This window comes from Symphalangus syndactylus, chromosome 8 (assembly GCF_028878055.3).
Source record: "Symphalangus syndactylus isolate Jambi chromosome 8, NHGRI_mSymSyn1-v2.1_pri, whole genome shotgun sequence".
NCBI lineage: Eukaryota > Metazoa > Chordata > Mammalia > Primates > Hylobatidae > Symphalangus > Symphalangus syndactylus.
This window is the reverse complement of record NC_072430.2, coordinates 82,752,830-82,772,792: the sequence shown is the minus strand read 5'-3', so window position 1 is coordinate 82,772,792 and position 19,963 is coordinate 82,752,830. Positions and strand designations below refer to the sequence as shown.

The window sequence follows — 19,963 nt, the reverse complement described above, 5'->3', positions numbered from 1 at the left end:
ATACAAAATATTTTTTGTTTAATTATCTGTTCATTGAGTTAGTTTAATTCTAAATGAATGTTTTGTGGTGAGAATTGAACAAAAGTGTCTGTCCACCTGTCTGCTTTCTTAAAAAAAAAATAACTGTGCATAGCTACTTTAGAAAATATAAAGTCAATTCTAAAAATGTCTCTTCAAGTTCCTGAAGTACAGAAGAGAGTTGTGACAGAAGAAAAAATAACCATTGTAACTCAAAGAGAGGAATCTCCACCACCAGCAGGTACTTAATCCCATCTCCATGAAATAACCTCGTCTTTCCTTCAAGCTTCTTTAATTGCATGTCTTCTTTAATTGCCACTTCTGTGTTGCTGATTTATTTGTCCTTTTTGACAAATTTTAAAATTCAATACTATCCTTTAAGTGCCAGAAATACCAAAGAAGAAAGTTCCTGAAGAAAGAAAACCTGTTCCTCGGAAAGAGGAAGAAGTTCCACCACCACCAAAAGGTATTGTTTCTTCATCTTCCCAAGAACTGTCTTTATGTTCCAGTGATTTTGTTAGTTTTGTGATATGAGTGCATTGTGGATGTATTTCTTTGTTTTGCATTGGGCTTCGATTAGATCACATTAAATTTCTAAAAGTGCATAATGTCTCTAAAGTGCCAGCTCTGCCTAAGAAACCTGTCCCAGAGGAGAAAGTTGCAGTGCCAGTTCCTGTCGCTAAGAAAGCTCCTCCTCCCCGAGGTAGGATTTGCCTCAGTCCTCTGATAAAAAAAAAAAAAAAATCTTTGAGTATGTTAAATTCTTGCTTTTTCCACCTGGTCTGTGCTTGTACTGATCCGTTGTCTTACTTGCAGTGAAACTTTGTGTTTATGTCCTTGTGATATGTAACTTGTTTTCCCATTTTGCTAGTCAAAGTGGTGTACTGTGCAACTCTTCCCCAAATTCTAGAAAGTGAGAATTGTTAAAATTCTTTATTTTAAACTTCAACTTTAACACTTTCTTAAAGCTGAAGTCTCTAAGAAAACTGTTGTAGAAGAAAAAAGATTTGTTGCTGAAGAAAAACTATCCTTCGCAGTTCCTCAAAGAGTGGAAGTCATGCGGCACGAAGGTATATAATCGGAAGTCAGGGGATAAATGAGTTTGTGTGTGTTTTCCTCAAAGTCTCTTCTTCTTCCACATGTGATTGTTTACTTTAGAACGTGTCCTCATCAGTTATTTCTCCTTATGTTGGTATTAGAATGTGTCTACCTTTTGTAGCCTTCTGGGACTGAGTCTTTTGTGTCTATGTTGGCCTTGAATCATTCGAAGGAAGTGGATGAGTCCCGAAAATGTTATAATTTTGAAAGTGGCCACACTTGGACATAACTAAAGTATCATTCTCAGTCTTGGGCTGTACTTGCCCTCATCTTAAATTAGCTTCCTCCTTCTTATAGTGAGGAAGTACCATGAAGCTATGTCCTAAGCAGATAGAGGAACAGTTATCCATCTGTAGTGACCACATGGCTGTATATACATCTGTATCTCAGCAGGCTGAATTTAAATGAAACCTTATCTTTTAAAGTATCTGCAGAGGAGGAATGGAGTTATTCAGAAGAGGAGGAAGGTGTGTCCATTTCAGTTTATAGAGAAGAAGAAAGAGAGGAGGAGGAAGAAGCGGAGGTTACAGAATATGAAGGTAAACAATGCAAATAAGCTAGAGATGATCTGGGGTTTTAATGAGGTGTTTTCTTTCACGAATTGTTTACAGACCAATGAAAAGGGACACAAAAAAGTGACACGAATTCAGTGAACATCTACCAGTCTCATTAATGAATATTTTGATCAAAACACAAGATTCAGGAGGATTATACTAGATTAGAGAAATCCAATGTATTTCTTCTGCATCCCTTCTTACTTGCCTATATAGAATAAAAGAGGCTTCATATTTATATATAATTAATCAGGGCAGATATCTCCATATACATATATCGTTTCATTAAACAGGACTTGGCTTCAGCATGGTGGGCTGGCATAAGCTTTACCTTAATAGCCTAATGTCTAATTGGTGTTTCTCAAACATTGCTTGTACCACAATCCACAGACAGAAATATATTTTACATTATAATCCTTTAATTTTTTTATTCTAGGCATTTAAAAACTATAAATTATAATCCATTAAGTCAATTGCAGAAGTCACTATAATGTCTTAAAATGTTTTGAAATGAACAAGAAAATATATATGTATTTTTTTAATTTTATTATTATTATACTTTAAGTTTTAGGGTACAGGAACAAGAAAATATATTACCTCATTACATTCCAGGAGTCAATGCCATATTTGTGAGTCTGAAGCACTGAACACATAAGGCTTTCCTGTATTTTACATATGGAGAAAACAATTGTGTTATATATGTGATCAGACTGACTTGTTACTCAGATCTTTTCACACCTATAATGCTAATTATCTATAGTTTCTTAAGGACAGAACCAACAAACTATTCCATTGGGATATCTTTTCAATGAGTTAAGGCAACACCAGGTTTCCAACTAAAATCCAGCATTTTCGCTAAATCCATATGGCCAAAAGAACTTTCCTAAGAAAGTTCCTAAGGTCTGCTTTTAAAGAGAAATCAATAATTTCCTTAACCAAACTAACTCTCTTCCCAGTGAGAAGATGAGTAGAATTGAAGTACATTTAGATGCCCTAAGTATCTGTTTTTATCTGTATAATAAAAGATGGCACACCATGCCCCTTTTTTCACTTGGAACAAAAGCCCATGTAAAAATCCAAGGTGCATAGTCTTAATGGAATGCCTTGGAATAGGCCAAGGTGGGACATGACTCCCAGAAGGAAATCCATTAGTTCTGTTGTGCTTCCTGGAAGAGGCCATGATGGTGGACATAAGTCAGGAAGCTGGTAGATTTGAAGACGACTTCATCTTTTCTAAAAGTGTTCGTAAAACCAAACATAGTCTGATTTCAACTTTTGACACTATAAACTTCCTTTAGTACTCCAGACTTTAGTTAAAAAGAGAAACACTGTGATTATTTTTATGTTCTCATTAAGCCCCAAAGATGGGTGGCTTGTTAGGTTTACTTTCAGTGTAAGGAACAGATATGTTTTTAACCAGACACTTCTATTCCTTATTTAACTTTGACCAGGCATGGTGGCTCATGCCTATAATCCCAGTGCTTTGGGAGGCCGAGAAGGGAGGATTGTTTGAGCACAGGAGTTCAAGACCAGCCTGTGCAACATAGCAAGACCCCATTCTACAAAAATTAAAAAAACAGCTAGGCATAGTGGCATGCGCCTGTAGTCCCAGCTACTCAGGAGGCTGAGGCAAGAGGATCATTTGAGCCCAGGAGTTCGAGGTTACAGTGAGCTGTGATTACACCACTGCACTTTAGCCTGGGAAACAAAGCAAGACATTGTCTTAAAAAAAAATTAAAACTGTATACACTCAGGCTCAAAAATCATGTGAAGCCTCCCGCCTCTTCTACCATACCTGCCCCACAAAATTGGCGAGGAAAACAATGTGAAATATTATCTTACAATTCACTTAAATCCTCAAGAATATGTTTCTGCCCTGTGGCCTTCAAATCTAGAGTGCTCTGTTATTTGTGAAACTCATCTTCAAATTATTGTGTTCTTGTTAACTCAGCTATTATAATCGTTTTTTGTCTTGTACTTGTCCTGTTGTTGCTGTGGATATAAGCATTATTATCTGTATGACGCATGTGAAAATTAAGTTAATGAAACCTATTTCCCATACTCTTCATTAAGGCATATGCTTTGATTAAAATGCTCTTTGAGTATTTTAAATAGGAACAAGCAGGGATTTGGCAAGGGTTAAACTTTTGCTATTTTAATTACTCTTTGAAGTGATAAATTAAAGCTAAAAATAAACATGAAAAACACTGGAATTTACCTTCTTTAAAACTGCTGTCTTTAAAGTGATGGAAGAGCCTGAGGAATATGTTGTGGAAGAAAAGCTGCACATTATTTCTAAGAGAGTGGAAGCTGAGCCAGCTGAAGGTATACTGACTCTTTAATTAGTTTTATCCCTATGTTAGCTTGTCTCCTTCTTTATGTTTTCTTATAGCTAATTTGTCATCCATATTGCAAATATTGATAAATATAATGTCTAATAAAAAGATCCCTTACAATTTTATCAAAAAGAAATCTGGCCATTTCTACAAATATATTTTATAATCTTTTCAAGTGACAGAGAGGCAGGAGAAGAAAATTATACTGAAACCAAAAATTCCTGCTAAAATAGAGGAACCTCCACCGGCTAAAGGTATGATTTCTTTCAAAGAAATGCAACACTATTTATTTCAATGTATATAATAATACCTTCATATTTGCATAACTGTCTTATGCATAACAATTTACATAACTGTCTACATTTTGTCACCACACATGTATGAATGTATTTACTGAGTATAGTCATTAATGTTTGTATATATGTGCAATATTTTCAAAAAGTGAATTCTAAGCCCCAAAACTGTATCACTTCATATGTAAGGCAAACTCATATTCTTAAACCTAATCTTTCTAAAGTTCCTGAAGCACCTAAGAAAATTGTGCCAGAAAAGAAAGTTCCTGCTCCAGTTCCTAAAAAGGAAAAGGTGCCCCCACCTAAAGGTATATTGGATTTTATTTTATTCTTCAAGACTGTCTTTTTTATCTTAAATTGATACATTCTTCAGATTTTTTAAACATTAACCAGAAAATAAGTGTATCTATGTTTAGTGTTTTCCATATTGTATGTTTGACGGTATTGCCTGGTATCTTTTAAGTGCCAGAAGAGCCAAAGAAACCAGTTCCAGAAAAAAAGGTTCCTCCAAAAGTCATTAAGATGGAAGAACCTCCCCCAGCCAAAGGTAAACAAACCTCCCCAGCAGAAAAACTAGGAACATATGGCTTGTCTTTCTTTCTCTCTGCTGCTGTCCTTTGGGTCATACAGTTTAAATGTTGGTGGGTGACAATGTTGTCTTTGGGTGGAGTATTACTTGTGATGTTTATTTGTGTGTGCCTTGTAAATTCTTCTATTCTAAAGTCACAGTACTTTCTGGCTAGTATATTTTTTATGTCCACTTTAATATAACTCCCTAATCCTAAAATTATCTTTTAAGTGACTGAGAGGCACATGCAAATTACCCAGGAAGAAAAAGTTCTTGTTGCTGTAACTAAAAAAGAGGCGCCTCCAAAAGCAAGAGGTACATCCACCCTTCCATTATGCACAATATTGTACTTGCCCTACTCTCTTTACCAAATACGCTGGTTATGGGTGCTGGGTTTTGTTGTTGTTGTTAATGTTGTTGTTGTTGTTACAGTTGTTGTTTTATGTTTGAAATAATGAAAATGTCAAGTTTTTATGTTTGGGCTACTACTATATGGCTGCTTTTTTGTGGTTTGAAAGAGGGAAACAATACTTTAAAGTGAAATCTCTCTTTAAAGTGCCAGAGGAAATGAAGAGAGCTGTCCCAGAAGAAAAAGTTCTGAAACTCAAACCTAAAAGAGAGGAGGAACCACCAGCTAAAGGTATACTGACTCTTAAAAAAAAAAAAAAATCAAAATAAGCATCCAGACACTAAAACTAATCTAGTGGAATAGGTTTCATTAGAAAAAAAAAAAAAAAAAGACATAGTATAAAGTAAGCAATATAAGTTTGTTAATGCATATCACTTCAAAACTAAACATTTTTGATAACGGAAAGTACTTTTTTCTTCAAAATAAAAAAGTGAAGCTTCTTCTAAACGTATGTGAATAATTTTCCTTAATCTGTATTTGTCTTCTAATGTCTTTTCCATATACTAAACTCATCTGCCTAGATGCTTGCTTTATGTGGCAATCTCTGATGAAATTTTTAATTTTTTCAATTCTGAATTTTCTACATTGTACCAGTACAGCTAAGGAAAATGTCTTAGAATTAAGGTGAAGAAACTATTCATGTAACATAGGTTTCTGTCTAATGCTTCTACTTAGTTTGATAGTCATTATTTATGCTGTTTAGTTGTCTTTTTAAACTTTTATAAATACTACTTGATTTTCCTAAAATTATTCAATGTCTTTGACATACTTCCTATGTATATTAGAGCAAGTTTACTTCCAAGTCTATTGATTTTCTTGCCTTTTAAATGAAAGTTTAATCAGGCACTGTTATGGTTGTCTTTGTCCTTGAATTGTTTGAACAAAATTTCTCTTCACACACACATTTTCAGAATCTTGCAATTCACTTTTAATAATTACTCCTTTAAAGTGACTGAATTCAGAAAAAGAGTGATTAAAGAAGAAAAAGTATCAATTGAAGCTCCAAAAAGAGAACCTCAACCCACCAAAGGTATATTGAACTTTGATTAAGTAATGTGAGGCATGAAACTATCCGGCTCTTTGCCTTCTAGTTCCCAATCTGACTCCTATACTTTATTAGCTTATTGTTGACTAAGGGCAGGGCATATAACATTTGAAATCACAATTGCTAAATATACTCTATGATACCTTGACCGGCCAAAAAAAAAAAAAAAAAACAAAACAAAACACTCAGGGTCTCCCATAATCAGTGCATGAAACAAACACAAAAGAATAAAATCAAAGCACATTGTTACTATCAGTCATCCCTAAAAGTGCTTTAAAGTAAAGTGCTGCCTGTTGTTAATATTGTTTCAGAAGTAACTATAATGGAAGAGAAAGAAAGGTCTTATACCCTAGAAGAAGAAGCGGTTTCAGTACAACGGGAAGAAGAATATGAGGAATATGAAGAATATGATTATAAAGAATTTGAGGAGTATGAACCAACAGAAGAATATGACCAATATGAAGAATATGAGGAGCGGGAGTATGAACGATATGAAGAGCATGAAGAATACATCACAGGTATGAGCAAAACTGCAAACTCAAAACCACACTAAATATGTGCACACTCAAACAAGATAAAACAAGATAAATCATAACAAGATAAAAATTTGGATACCCAAAGAAATTTGGAAAGAACTTTGTTTCATTTCGCAAATGCGGAATTTTCTTCTTTGATAACTTCTAGAAAAAATTTTAAAAAACCTCTATAAATCTTAAGGTTATTGTTAGACTTTTGTTCTGGGAATAATCTAATACCCCCCTCATTTTTGCTCATATGCAAAATAGCAAATGTCCCTAAGTTTCTTTTTCAAAAAGGTTACAAGTTTATCTTCAAGTGCCCATGATCATTCTAGTACATGGTTAAAAATTTCTGAATATCCTTTATTCTAAAGCTTGCTATTATGGAGTATGATAGGCTATTGAGAAAATGTATTTACCCACAGGGTTCCCATTATCAAAACTTGACAATGACTACTTCAAAAGTTAAGACAGACATGTAAGCTAACACAAGCTGTTGTGTTTTACCTAATGAAGGTCAAATTTGTAGGCATATAGTTTGGGCTTCAAATCGTTTATTTTACTCAAAGAATAAATCTCTATTGAAATTTTGAAATGAATCAATCTTATTTCGCTTATTCAGTCTGACGTTTCATAGCCCAACTTTGAGAACATTCTACATAGTCTTACGGATAGCTTTAAAAAATACCATATTATAGGGGAATTTTAGCCAGGAATTTATCTACCTGAAGTGAAATGAGAATTTTAATATGTAAGAATTACCTAATTAAAGAAAATAGCAAGAAGGAAAGGGCAATATGAGCTTATTCTGCTTGGACCTCTGATTCTTGCCTACTTCAATAGGCTATGGTTATACTGTAGATAAAAGATATTATTTCAATTATTTGATTCCTTTTAAGAAATGTTTAAACTTATATTCTAAAGTCTAACATGAAATACCTTGTATGTACTTTTAAAGAACCAGAGAAGCCTATCCCTGTAAAGCCTGTCCCAGAAGAACCAGTTCCCACAAAACCAAAGGCCCCACCAGCTAAAGGTAGAGTGAACAAAACATTATTACCTGTAAGAGATCTTTGTTTCCTCCATGTCTGTCCTACTATAAAAATATATGTAAAAGTGGCAGCATGCAAATTATGTGTGTTTGGGAATATTATGTTGTTTTTGTCTTTCTTAACTTTTTGTTCTTACTAGCCTTGAGAAATCTGTTTCAAGTTTTAAAATCTCTTAATATTGATATTTTAAAGTGCCAAAGAAAGCTGTCCCTGAAGAAAAAGTACCAGTGCCCATTCCTAAGAAACTCAAACCTCCACCACCCAAAGGTACATTACTGAGTAATAATCACCAAAAACAACTTTGTTATGTATGTTCTAAAATCATGTCTTGCTAGCCCGTCTGATGTTCTGTGTTTTTACTGAGTAGGATGTTCTTGTCCTGATTCTTATATTTCAGTTTTTTATGTGTATTTATTACATAGTATTCAAGGAGGTGGTTTTAATGCTCTTTAATAATTAATATCTTTAAAGTGCCTGAAGAACCAAAGAAAGTTATTGAGGAAAAAATACATATTTCAATTACCAAACGTGAAAAAGAGCAGGTGACTGAACCCGCTGCTAAAGGTATAATGATTTCCTTCCTCGATTGTGATTTTTCTGATGCCTCATTTGAAATTAATGTAACTATGATTCATTTTGTTTTGTTGTTTCATGTCTTTTAGTTGTCAGCAGAATGTTGGATGTAAAAATGTGTAAATACAGGATAAGAAGATAATAACTTTAAAAGGAAAAATTATTTCTAAATACATCCATAGCCTGTTAGCCAATGGCTGTGTCCTGCCACATGGCTACAATACATATAAAATAGAATGTTTGGGTTTAAAATCAATGACCATTTGGCATATTCCTGATTTACCTAAATGATGTAATGATACCATAATATTCACCAAACTTTGGTAACTGTTTATTCATTCTAAATTCATTTTGAAGATGTTTTTTAAAGCTAACCAGTTTCCAGTCATTTTCCCCCTGATTCATACTAAGTATGAAGTATACTAATTGAGAAGTAAATTTCGCTTTTCAGGAAAGGATATTTCTTTCAAGCAGAGATATTTGAACACTAAAGCTCATTTCACGTTTGGGCTCTGCTACTTCACGTTTAGTTGTGTACTTCTGTGTATTTGTATTTATATGAAGCTCAGAATCCTTTCCACAGAGAGTATAGAGTTTCTTAAAGATGAACAATCGCATCTCTATCTCATTAGAGGAAGATACGTTATTCTATCTGCTTAAAGTACAGCAAAGCAAGCATTGGCCTTTTTCTGAAAATAAAATTTCCTTATACTTCGTATTTCAAGTGCCCATGAAGCCCAAGAGGGTTGTCGCAGAAGAAAAAATACCTGTCCCTAGAAAAGAAGTAGCACCACCTGTTAGAGGTATCTAATGGCATTCATTTTAATGTGTCGTTCGTCTTTTGCTGTTGAATTCCTCCTCAGTTCTGTGTGTGAAAACTTCTTTTGTAGGAAAAGTAAATCTTGTCTTTTCTTCTGTTATAAATGGGCCTATGTTTCTAAGTTGTCTTAATTTTGTTGAGTCGTTGGCAAATGTCCAACTTAAAGATAATATCTTTAAAGTGCCAGAAGTGCCTAAAGAACTTGAACCAGAAGAGGTTGCCTTTGAAGAGGAAGTTGTAACCCATGTAGAAGAACATCTTGTAGAAGAAGAAGAAGAGTACATTCATGAAGAAGAGGAGTTCATAACTGAGGAAGAAGTGGTGCCAGTGATACCAGTCAAAGGTAGATGATGCCTCCTGCAAAGGGATGTGCAACAGCATCTTTGGAGTTTGGGGGTCTGATTTGGTCAGATTCTGGGGGTTATTGGCAGCACTGATGATTGCTTACTTTAAAGCAGATATTTTTAGATGCTGAAATATGATTTCTACAGGTGCTTTTCACATTTTATTTCTTTCCTGCAAAATTTCCAACATTCTTAATAATATCTTTAAAGTGCCTGAGGTACCCAAGAAACCTGTTCCAGAAGAGAAGAAACCTGTTCCTGTTCCCAAAAAGAAGGAAGCTCCACCAGCAAAAGGTACACCACCATTCACTGATGGGTATCTAAGAGACTTCATCTGCCTAGAAATAGTTAGCTCAACTTTCTTCTGAGTTCAAAACCTTGTGTGTCTGTCACTATCTGTTGTTAAAAAACATTAGCTATGTTTTATATGGAGGTGTTGTTACTAGTAGTTAGAACTTAACAATAAACAATATCTTTAAAGTGCCTGAGGTTCCTAAGAAGCCAGAGGAGAAAGTTCCTGTGCTTATTCCTAAGAAGGAGAAGCCTCCACCAGCAAAAGGTACATCCTTATAATCCATCAATGGAATAGCATGATAATTCACCCATGCAGCATAACTTGGTGAGCCATAGCAGATCTTTCCCCATGACAATATTAACAACATTAATGCCGTGACAAGCACCTCTCAACTGGCCACAGGAGCAGTTTACCCGGTATTCATCTCTGAATTTTACCATCAAATTATGCTTATGCTCAATGGTTGGCTCCTCCTCTTTAGTGGAAAGTTCTTCAAGTAAAATACATTCTTTTTGCATATCAAAATGGACAAAACCATCATTTACCAGGCATTGTGTCTTGTCTTTATCACCAGTCCACGTTTTTTTCAGTGTTTTTTATTTTAATTTTTGTGTATTTTCTGGCCATTGTTTTGTGGCTATTATAATTTTCAGTCTTAAAGTGAAATTGATAGAATATCTATGCTGCTTCAATTAAGGCCTTACATTGCCAGCCTTAAAATCTTAGCTATGGGTGAAAAATGTGACACTAACTCTATTTGATATCTTTGAAGTTCCTGAAGTGCCCAAGAAACCTGTACCAGAGGAGAAAGTACCAGTACCAGCTCCTAAAAAGGTGGAAGCTCCACCTGCCAAAGGTACATGAACTTGCAATGTTGCAATATTTTTATTTCCCATTTGCATATGGGTAAAAAATTAATTGGTTTAATTCTGTACTCTTTGGGATGCAACTCTTTAGAGAAAATTAGATATTTTATTTTAAAAATAAAATGCTTCTTGGAATACCTTTGTCATACTTTTATTACCTTATCTTAATCTTTTGAAACTATGCTTGGAATCAGTATTTTTATGTCATATAAAATTTTTCTCTAAATCATTTCGTTAAAGTGCCAGAGGTACCCAAGAAGCCTGTGCCTGAGAAGAAGGTGGCAGTTCCTGCTCCTAAGAAAGTGGAGGCTCCACCTGCAAAAGGTACATCATTTCATCACTTAAAGTACTTGGGGGAAAAAACTCACATCTATGTATACTCACATACAAATTTCCCCATTACATTGTACATTTTTAAAGTGTCTATCTGTTTAGAAATATGTCAGGTATTTTGTGATTCTTTTTCATATCTATTGCTCTAAGACATTGTAAAAGAACATATTCCTAAAATAAATAATATCTTTAAAGTGCCAGAGGTGCCCAAGAAGCTCATCCCAGAAGAAAAGAAACCAACACCTGTTCCGAAAAAAGTGGAAGCACCACCACCCAAAGGTACATTAATCTGTAACAGAGCCACAGTAAAAGAGAAAACTAACTGGTGTTATACAGCCTTACTAATTATAATTAATGCTTAGTAGTTATGTTGATAATAATTGATGCTTTGTGATCACAGAATATTTGTCTTTCATAAGCTTCTTCATTGTTTTGAATATTTTACATAAAAGTGATGTTTGTACCCTTGAATAAATATCTTTAAAGTGCCAAAGAAACGTGAACCAGTTCCAGTTCCTGTAGCTCTACCTCAGGAAGAGGAAGTTCTATTTGAAGAAATTGTTCCTGAAGAGGAAGTTCTACCTGAGGAAGAGGAAGTTCTACCTGAAGAAGAGGAAGTTCTACCTGAAGAAGAGGAAGTTCTACCTGAAGAAGAGGAAATTCCACCTGAGGAAGAGGAATTTCCTCCCGAAGAAGAATATGTACCTGAGGAAGAAGAATTTGTACCTGAAGAAGAAGTCCTTCCAGAAGTTAAACCTAAGGTGCCAGTACCTGCACCAGGTATAGCAGCTCTTCTTGGAATCATCAAGGCCTCTTTTGTGTTGAATTCTGCTTTCCCATCCTTTTGTTTATCTCCAGTTTTATCTATAATCCTTTACCCTCTGTGATTGACCATCTAAATCTTAGAAAACATTCCAGACCTGTGTGCTCTTATTGTGTATCTGCCTTGTGTATCTGTCTATTGTAAATTATCTAAATGTCTTTTCAAATCACATATTATGTTTACTTGTTTGTGGTCTTATTCTCATGTGTCTCTTTCATATATATATATATATATATATATATATATATATATATATATATATATGACCATGTATATGTGGTTTTTAATGCCTTCAAATGAAATGTTTTTAAGTGCCTGAAGTGCCAAAGAAACCTGTACCAGAGAAGAAAGTCCCTGTTCCCGCTCCTAAAAAAGTGGAACCTCCACCACCACCCAAAGGTACACCCCCAAAGTGAAAACACATTCTTCACCCATAGCTTCGCCACACAAATTATGATAAAACTGGGTTTTAGGAAAATTATATTTATAAAATGGACAATCACACAGTTACATATTTACTTCTAACGATGTTCAGGAACACTGATATCTACTTTTTTCACTGATACAAAGCAGTATTCAAGAACAAAGATGAAAGGAAGCATTGTCCCAGAACTGATACAAAAGTTCTGATTTCATATCATTTGATTAAACATCATAGTTTTCATGGAGATATATTTAAATATATATGAATAAGTATACTATATAGTTAAACGTATTGAAAAGTATTATGAATAAATATTCTTAAATTTCTTCCTTCAACCATTTATATTAAATGCCTTTTTAACACCACACTAAAAAGAAAAAAAGATGAATGTATTTATCAAAACACAGAATAATAGTTACGTCTTCTAATACATATATATAAAGGGCAGCCCAACAGGTTTTGATTTTAGCGTTGACTTTACACCTTGTTGTATTACTCTCAGTGAGTCCTTTAACCAACCTGAGCCTGAAGTTATTTTCCTGTAAATTGGGGATGCTAATATCAGTCTTAATGGGCTCAGCTATTATGGTGAGGATAAAATAAAGTAAGGTATTAAAGTAGTCTATCATTGAATGAATAGTATCCAGATTTAACATATTCAATCAGCTCATCGTACAGGACAGAATTAATATATTTGTGCTTTAAAGCTCAATAATATTTTCTACAAAAGATGCTGGCATGGCTGCTTAAAATCAGCATAACCCTCCCATCAGGCCATATAGTTATATAATCAAATGAGATAGTAAAGCTGATCTTTTATTGGATATCAACAATTCAGAAATACTTTCTAGACAATAAACTACTAGTGAAATTTAAATGGATGAAATGATATTAGATTGGTGCAAAAGTAATTGCGGTTTTTACCATTAAAAGTAATGTCAAAACCGCAATTATTTTTGCACCACCCTAATAGCATCTGTCCTCTGATAATGACATATGCCGCTGGTCCCTTGCTTTACAAATCCCAATTACATTATAATATTTGGGCTCCCCACTAGCCTTTATAGACCTGTCTTGAGCAACTGTTACATGTTGGTCTTTCTGGGTGTGGGGACTTCTTGGTTTCTCTCTTTTTTTGTCCTTCAAAATAAATCCTTGTCATGAAATGATGTCTTTAAAGTGCCTGAGATTAAGAAGAAAGTGACAGAGAAGAAAGTGGTCATTCCCAAGAAAGAGGAGGCTCCCCCTGCCAAAGGTATTGCTATTCCTAAGTAAATTGGACCATGCCATTTCCTTCCTTCACCTATAAATGTCAAAATGTCCTGTTTCCGTATTTGTTAGTACAACTTATATTACTGCTGTGTCTACTTGTCTTTGTGCTTGTGAAACTGAACTTATAAAATAAAATAATATTTTTAAAGTGCCTGTGGTACCTAAGAAACCTGAGCCAGAAAAGAAGGTCCCTCCTCCTGGTCTTAAGAAAGCAGTGGCCCCTCCTGCCAAAGGTACATCATCCCATAACAGGCATGTGTTTGCTGCACCGATGTTGAACTGTGGTTCTATCCACACAGGACGTTCAACATAAATGTGTGCATTGTATGGTCTGTCATTCACATTCATCATTTCTGACTCTGTTGCACCCAAGTTTGTGTTGTGTCCATTTTTTCACTTGGTGTTGGTGTGTTTTACATTGTTTCTCTATGTATGTTGTTTCTAAAAAATAAAAATATATCTTTAAAGAGCCAAAAATAACTAAGGAACTAGTCCCTGAAATACCCATTTCTTCGTACCCATTTCTTCGTATCCATTTCTTCCTACAAAAAAAAAAAAAAAAAAGGAAAAAGGAAAAAGAAATAGAGGCTCCAGCAGTAAAAAGTAGAATTTCTCTTTAAAAAACCCTTAATCTTCAACCACAAACCTTTTTATTATTTTCTCATTAACCGATTCGTGAAATGTCAATGTTTCATCTTGTGTATGTGCCTTGTGATATTTACTCTCTTATGTTGGAAACTGGAAACTTGGTCTTTATTCTTCTTTGGTTCTTGCATTTTAAGTGTCTAAAATAATCAATGTCTCTCAAGTTCCTGAGGTGCCTAAGAAGGTGGAAGAAAAACGAATCATTCTCCCTAAAGAAGAGGAAGTTCTACCAGTTGAAGGTAGATAACTTTCTAAGATAATAACATTTCAAAGTCATCCTTGTCTTATTATTGTCTAATATTTGAAGTAGGTAAATGTACAATTTACCCCAGGAAATCAACGTATTCAGATTCTAAAATAAATTATTATTAACCTAATAGAAATTGGGCAGGCAAATTAATATTATTTGAATCTCCTTCTTGCATGTTCAGCCTGTTTGTCTGTTTACTATTTGTTTTATTTTAATTAGAACTCATGAAGGGAAACTGTATTTGCTGTGGGAAATTTTTCATCAAATGACTTAGTAGGCAATTGTAAAATAAGCTTATCCAAGAGAAATTCCGGTTAAGCCTGAGTAACTGGTGCAGAAAATCTGATTTCTACCCCAGGTGGCTGTTTGACTTCAAACAAGTCTTTCATTAAAAAAATAATAATAATTTTTTTTTATTATTATAAATTATCTGAAGTCCTTTCCAGTTCACAAATGCTGGGATATGCCTAACATATTTTGAAGACCCAGTAGAGATTTTTTAAGAACGCGTGAGTTTACATAAGCGTTTCAAAGGCTGAGCAGTTTTCAGATATTATCACTGTAGTCTAATATTCAAAATAATTATAAAAATAATTCACAAAATAATAATCTTTTTAAAGTGACTGAGGAGCCTGAAGAAGAGCCTATTCCAGAAGAAGAAATCCCAGAAGAACCACCTAGCATAGAGGAAGTTGAAGAGGTGGCACCACCTAGAGGTATAACCGCTTTTAAGGATGAATATTTAAAATTCTTGGTGTTCCAAATCTTTCTCAGAAGTTATCTAAATCTAATATTCACCAGTATGCTTTTTTTATATCGTATCCATGATAAAGTGAAGATTAATTATTCCTGGCACCTGAATCTATGTGTCCTTTTTTTACTGTAAATTTTTCTACATCTGCAATACAACTAAGAATGAGAGATTATTATTTTGTTATTGGCGATTGAATTTTTTCTGACCAGGCCCTACTATAATAGTTTCTCCTAGATTTCAATCTTTAATTTTGTTTTTAATATTAATATGGGGGGAATCTATTTCTCTGGTGAAAGTGTTCATTTTTTAGAAAAATATTTTACTATTCCTGAAGAGTGTGATAATCTTTTGCATAATTGGTATTATATTTGCTTATAGGATTTCTAAGTAATATCTTTTACACCTCTAGGGTTCCTACTGCGCATTTATTATTACCATTTAGGTTGCTAATATCTTTTAAAAATAAGTCAATGTTTTGTGATATTTATTTATTTGTATATGGGTGGTGTTCTGCTCATCACATGCCACTTTTCAAAATGTTCATAAAATTTCTTTTAAGTGCCTGAAGTGATTAAGAAAGCAGTACCTGAAGCACCTACTCCTGTTCCTAAAAAAGTGGAGGCACCACCAGCTAAAGGTATATCAAATCCTCATTATTAATATCTTTAAATTCCCATTAATTTTCTTTCTAAAAAGCAACATTGTCTTTTTTGACTGCTTTCTTATAATCATTTAGATAGTGAACTGATTAAGGACCAGTAAAAATATAACTCATTCCGTTTCTTTAATCTTTTCTAGGATGTTAATGAATAATTGTGTGCATGTGGTTATGTATGAATTATTCTAGAAGCTTCTTAACTAGCTGAGAATTTTAATATATTAGTATGTCTCTATATACTTATACACATAGCAATGGATCCCTCTTCCCCACATTCTAGATTTTATTCCATAAGTGAAGTGGAGTTTTCTTCTGTGTTATAATAATTATTTTACTATATTTATTATTTTATGGAACAAATCTAATGCTTGGATAATAACTATTTTAAAGAGCCTCACATCCTTTTTGTAATGTTTAGCCCAAGCATTCAAGGTTATCACAAAATGTCTACTTTTCCCTGCTTCCTAGTTCACTTAATGCTTCAGATAGTGCTCTTAAGCAGTTAGATTATGCTGTCCCTGTCATAGTAGACTCCTCAGCTAATATAAGAGTGCACAGCAGAAAGTGAGGCCAGTGTCCGGGCTTAAATACTCTACAATGGTAATCACTTCAAAAAAAGTCTTCATCAAGTTAAAAATAGTAAAAGTGGGTCCATATTGGTAATCCCTGTTATTAAAAGAAAAAAAAAGAATGGCACAGGTACTTTGTGGACATTTCTTCTTCTATAGGAATGTTAGGACAAATGAGTGATTTGAGAAAGTATCTTTATTGCCTCTAAAATGGATGTCCCACAGTACAGAGTGGCTTCTGAAAAACTTTAATTATTGTAATGTTGGCGTTGTCTCTGGTGTTTTTATTTCATGTGTGTTATTGAGCATTCTCAGCTAACTAAAACACCTAATATCTTTAAAGTGCCAAAGAAAATTCCTGAGGAAAAAGTACCTGTTCCTGTTCAGAAAAAAGAGGCACCCCCAGCCAAAGGTACATCTTCTCTTTTAAACCTGACTTCCTCTTCTTTTTTCGTTAAGACTTTTATGTTTCATGTCTCTGTGTCTTGATTGTTTTTGATGACTTTTGTCTAAGAAAGCTTGCTCTCAACAGTCCTAAATATTAAAACTGTATCTTTAAAGTGCCTGAAGTACCAAAGAAAGTCCCAGAAAAGAAAGTCCTTGTGCCTAAAAAAGAAGCTGTTCCCCCAGCTAAAGGTATTTTTGGAAAGATCTTGGATTTTTGTGTATTGTTGCATGCAAGCCTTTATTCAGTTTTAAAAATATATATTTTGAATGTACATCTTTGTTTCTTCAGTGTTTAAAAAAATAAGTCTTTTAAAATAGATGCTCTTTCAGGGAGAACTGTCCTTGAGGAAAAAGTATCAGTTGCCTTCCACCAAGAAGAAGTAGTAAAAGAAAGACTAGAATTAGAAGTAGTAGAAGCAGAGGTGGAAGAAATTCCAGAAGAAGAAGAGTTCCATGAAGTTGAAGAATATTTTGAAGAAGACGAGTTTCATGAAGTAGAAGAATTCGTCAAATTAGAAGAACATAGAGCTGAAGAACAACACAGAGTTGAAAAAGTTCATAGGGTAATAGAAGTTTTTGAGGCTGAAGAAGTGGAAGTATTTGAAAAACCAAAAGCTCCACCTAAAGGTATAGGGAATTCTTCAAATACTATAAATTCTTATATCTTGCTCTAACTTTCCTTTGAGAGTAAATTTTGTGTTCAGTTTGGAAGATTAGAAACCTCACGCAATACTTTAAACATGAGTTTAAACTAGTTGACACAAAGATTAATATCTCTTAACCACATGGAGTATAATTTTAGTGGATGATAATAATATTTGGTATCAACTTATCTAAGGAGGTCACTGTATGAATTTGGGGATTATTTTTTAAATCTGACTAAGAATGTTACACAATTGTTACAGGTACCAAAATAACTGACCAGTGTCATTAGTGAAGTGACAAACTCCTCAGTTCACTGAGGAATTTACATGTTCAGGCAAAATAATCACTGCTTTAACATTTCAGTCAACTGTTCACAAACTGAGAAATACTTACCAAAAGCTTTTGCCAGTTTATGATACTTTCATTAGAGAAACAACATTAAGGAAGTAAAGTATTGTTAATGGCATCTGTATTCTAGCATACAGTGAAGACAAGCCATAGCACAAATAAGTTATCTGCAATACCCTCCAGATCTTGCACAAATTAATAATATATGTATAATATGAAGGAATGTGTGTGTGTATGTGTTTAGCATATATAGAAAATTACAATATACATGATATTTATCAAATCAAAGCTCTTTTGGAAATAAGTGTGTTATAAATTCAAAAAATATAGATAAAGAATTTTGTGACCCCTCATTGTACTAACGTTAGTAGTAGTGCTCCAAAATACTTCAAGAGTTCATTCTAAACCAAAATACTAATATCTTTGAAGGGCCTGAGATATCTGAGAAAATCATCCCTCCAAAAAAACCGCCCACTAAAGTTGTTCCTCGAAAAGAGCCACCAGCTAAAGGTATCTTCTTGGTGAAAAATTACTACTTAATTTTACATACAATAGCACCTTGGTTGCTTTATAAGCACAAGTTTGCATTCCACTTGATGTCTTTCTTCTGTATTTCTTGTTTCTGACATGTCTAAAACAAACTAATATCTTTAAAGCAGCTGAGGGTCCAAGGGAAGTTCTACCAAAAAAAGACAGTCACTGTTGTTATACCTAAAACAACCAAAGCAAATATCTCTAGTAACCAAATAATGAGCCCAAATTTCCTCCTTTGGTGCTGTTTGGTTATATATTCACTAACATGCTTACTGATAAACACATGTTTTTCTATTTATTATTAATTATATTAACCTGGCAAATATAAATGCATAGTGAATATTTGTTTAATGTTCTTGCTTTGTTCATTTTTGTAAATCTCTTAAATTTCACAATAGAAATAAAAAACTATCTAATAAATAATATAAACTTATTTCTTTAAAGTCTCTGAAGCATGTGAGAAAGTTATCACTGAAGAGAAAGTAGCAACTCTTCCACAAAAGCAAACAGTAATAGCACCAGCTGAAGGTGTACTGTTAATTTTTCTTCTCAAGTTCTTACCATTCTAACATGGGAAATTCCCCTGGATTTTTGTTATTATATATTTTTTAAATTCAATGCATTTGAAATACTGTAATGTACTTGATAAAGTGATGTCTGTATTTTATATTGTTGCTGTGTTCTGTGTTTATATCTCTCTTATGCTCTGCTTGTTAAAAAAGTGTATATTTAAAAATAAAAGAAATTATTACTATTATCTTTAAAGTACCAGAGGTGCCTAAGAAAATTGTGGTAGAAGAAAAAGTACGCGTTCCTGAAGAGCCCAGAGTTCCACCAACTAAAGGTGACTGCCTTTTCTCATTCATCATTAATATAAAATCCTTTTTTATTCACTTACTATGTAAGAGAGACCATTCTCCTCTCAACGCCACAAGATGGTTGTGAATGACATAAACTTCAATTTATGTTCTATAACATAATCCTGCCTTTTGAGGCAATGTTTTAGGCATAAAGACATAAGCCCAAAGTTATTATTTGTATTGATCCTCTTATTTAATAACTAAATAATATTGATCCCTCAACTTCTCTTTCAAAAATAATTCATTTTGGAAGCTCTTCTGAAGTAGCTCTGGAAAAAAAACGTGTGCTCTAAATGACAATAGAAAATGATACTATCTCCAAAGAGCAAAGTGTTTCTGATATAATGAATCAAGAACTCATCGACAAGGCAATTCAGAGAAATGCAATGACTACATTTGACTTATAGTTGACTTATAATTGAGGGGTTTTTCGCATTCGTCTCGTTAGATGCCCCTTCTAGGCTTGCTATGTTTACACCCAACTATAATGTTCTGAAAAAATAAATAAATATCTTTAAAGCACCCGAAGTACCCAAGAAAATTGTCCCAGAAGAAAAAGTTCGTGAAGCTGTTCAGAAAAAGCCTGAAGTTCCACCAGCTAAAGGTATACAG

The 19,963-nt window shown here is 33.8% G+C and overlaps 1 protein-coding gene across 1 annotated transcript in view; it reads left to right on the top strand.

Moving 5' to 3' along the window:
• TTN (titin) overlaps nucleotides 1-19,963 on the top strand; it is a 302,859-nt gene that overhangs the window by 142,312 nt on the left and 140,584 nt on the right. Inside the window, exons 121-153 of the mRNA XM_055289874.1 lie at nucleotides 179-259; nucleotides 401-484; nucleotides 638-721; nucleotides 987-1,088; nucleotides 1,542-1,655; nucleotides 3,915-3,995; nucleotides 4,183-4,260; nucleotides 4,524-4,607; nucleotides 4,763-4,846; nucleotides 5,099-5,182; nucleotides 5,424-5,507; nucleotides 6,226-6,306; nucleotides 6,633-6,839; nucleotides 7,798-7,875; nucleotides 8,084-8,158; nucleotides 8,363-8,455; nucleotides 9,190-9,267; nucleotides 9,466-9,627; nucleotides 9,839-9,922; nucleotides 10,110-10,187; nucleotides 10,696-10,779; nucleotides 11,030-11,113; nucleotides 11,318-11,401; nucleotides 11,609-11,902; nucleotides 13,550-13,624; nucleotides 14,451-14,525; nucleotides 15,157-15,252; nucleotides 15,850-15,927; nucleotides 16,861-16,929; nucleotides 17,079-17,153; nucleotides 17,295-17,591; nucleotides 18,387-18,467; nucleotides 19,258-19,335. Coding sequence (XP_055145849.1) covers nucleotides 179-259; nucleotides 401-484; nucleotides 638-721; nucleotides 987-1,088; nucleotides 1,542-1,655; nucleotides 3,915-3,995; nucleotides 4,183-4,260; nucleotides 4,524-4,607; nucleotides 4,763-4,846; nucleotides 5,099-5,182; nucleotides 5,424-5,507; nucleotides 6,226-6,306; nucleotides 6,633-6,839; nucleotides 7,798-7,875; nucleotides 8,084-8,158; nucleotides 8,363-8,455; nucleotides 9,190-9,267; nucleotides 9,466-9,627; nucleotides 9,839-9,922; nucleotides 10,110-10,187; nucleotides 10,696-10,779; nucleotides 11,030-11,113; nucleotides 11,318-11,401; nucleotides 11,609-11,902; nucleotides 13,550-13,624; nucleotides 14,451-14,525; nucleotides 15,157-15,252; nucleotides 15,850-15,927; nucleotides 16,861-16,929; nucleotides 17,079-17,153; nucleotides 17,295-17,591; nucleotides 18,387-18,467; nucleotides 19,258-19,335 — 3,366 coding nt within the window. The remainder of the gene's footprint in view (nucleotides 1-178; nucleotides 260-400; nucleotides 485-637; nucleotides 722-986; nucleotides 1,089-1,541; nucleotides 1,656-3,914; nucleotides 3,996-4,182; nucleotides 4,261-4,523; nucleotides 4,608-4,762; nucleotides 4,847-5,098; nucleotides 5,183-5,423; nucleotides 5,508-6,225; nucleotides 6,307-6,632; nucleotides 6,840-7,797; nucleotides 7,876-8,083; nucleotides 8,159-8,362; nucleotides 8,456-9,189; nucleotides 9,268-9,465; nucleotides 9,628-9,838; nucleotides 9,923-10,109; nucleotides 10,188-10,695; nucleotides 10,780-11,029; nucleotides 11,114-11,317; nucleotides 11,402-11,608; nucleotides 11,903-13,549; nucleotides 13,625-14,450; nucleotides 14,526-15,156; nucleotides 15,253-15,849; nucleotides 15,928-16,860; nucleotides 16,930-17,078; nucleotides 17,154-17,294; nucleotides 17,592-18,386; nucleotides 18,468-19,257; nucleotides 19,336-19,963) is intronic.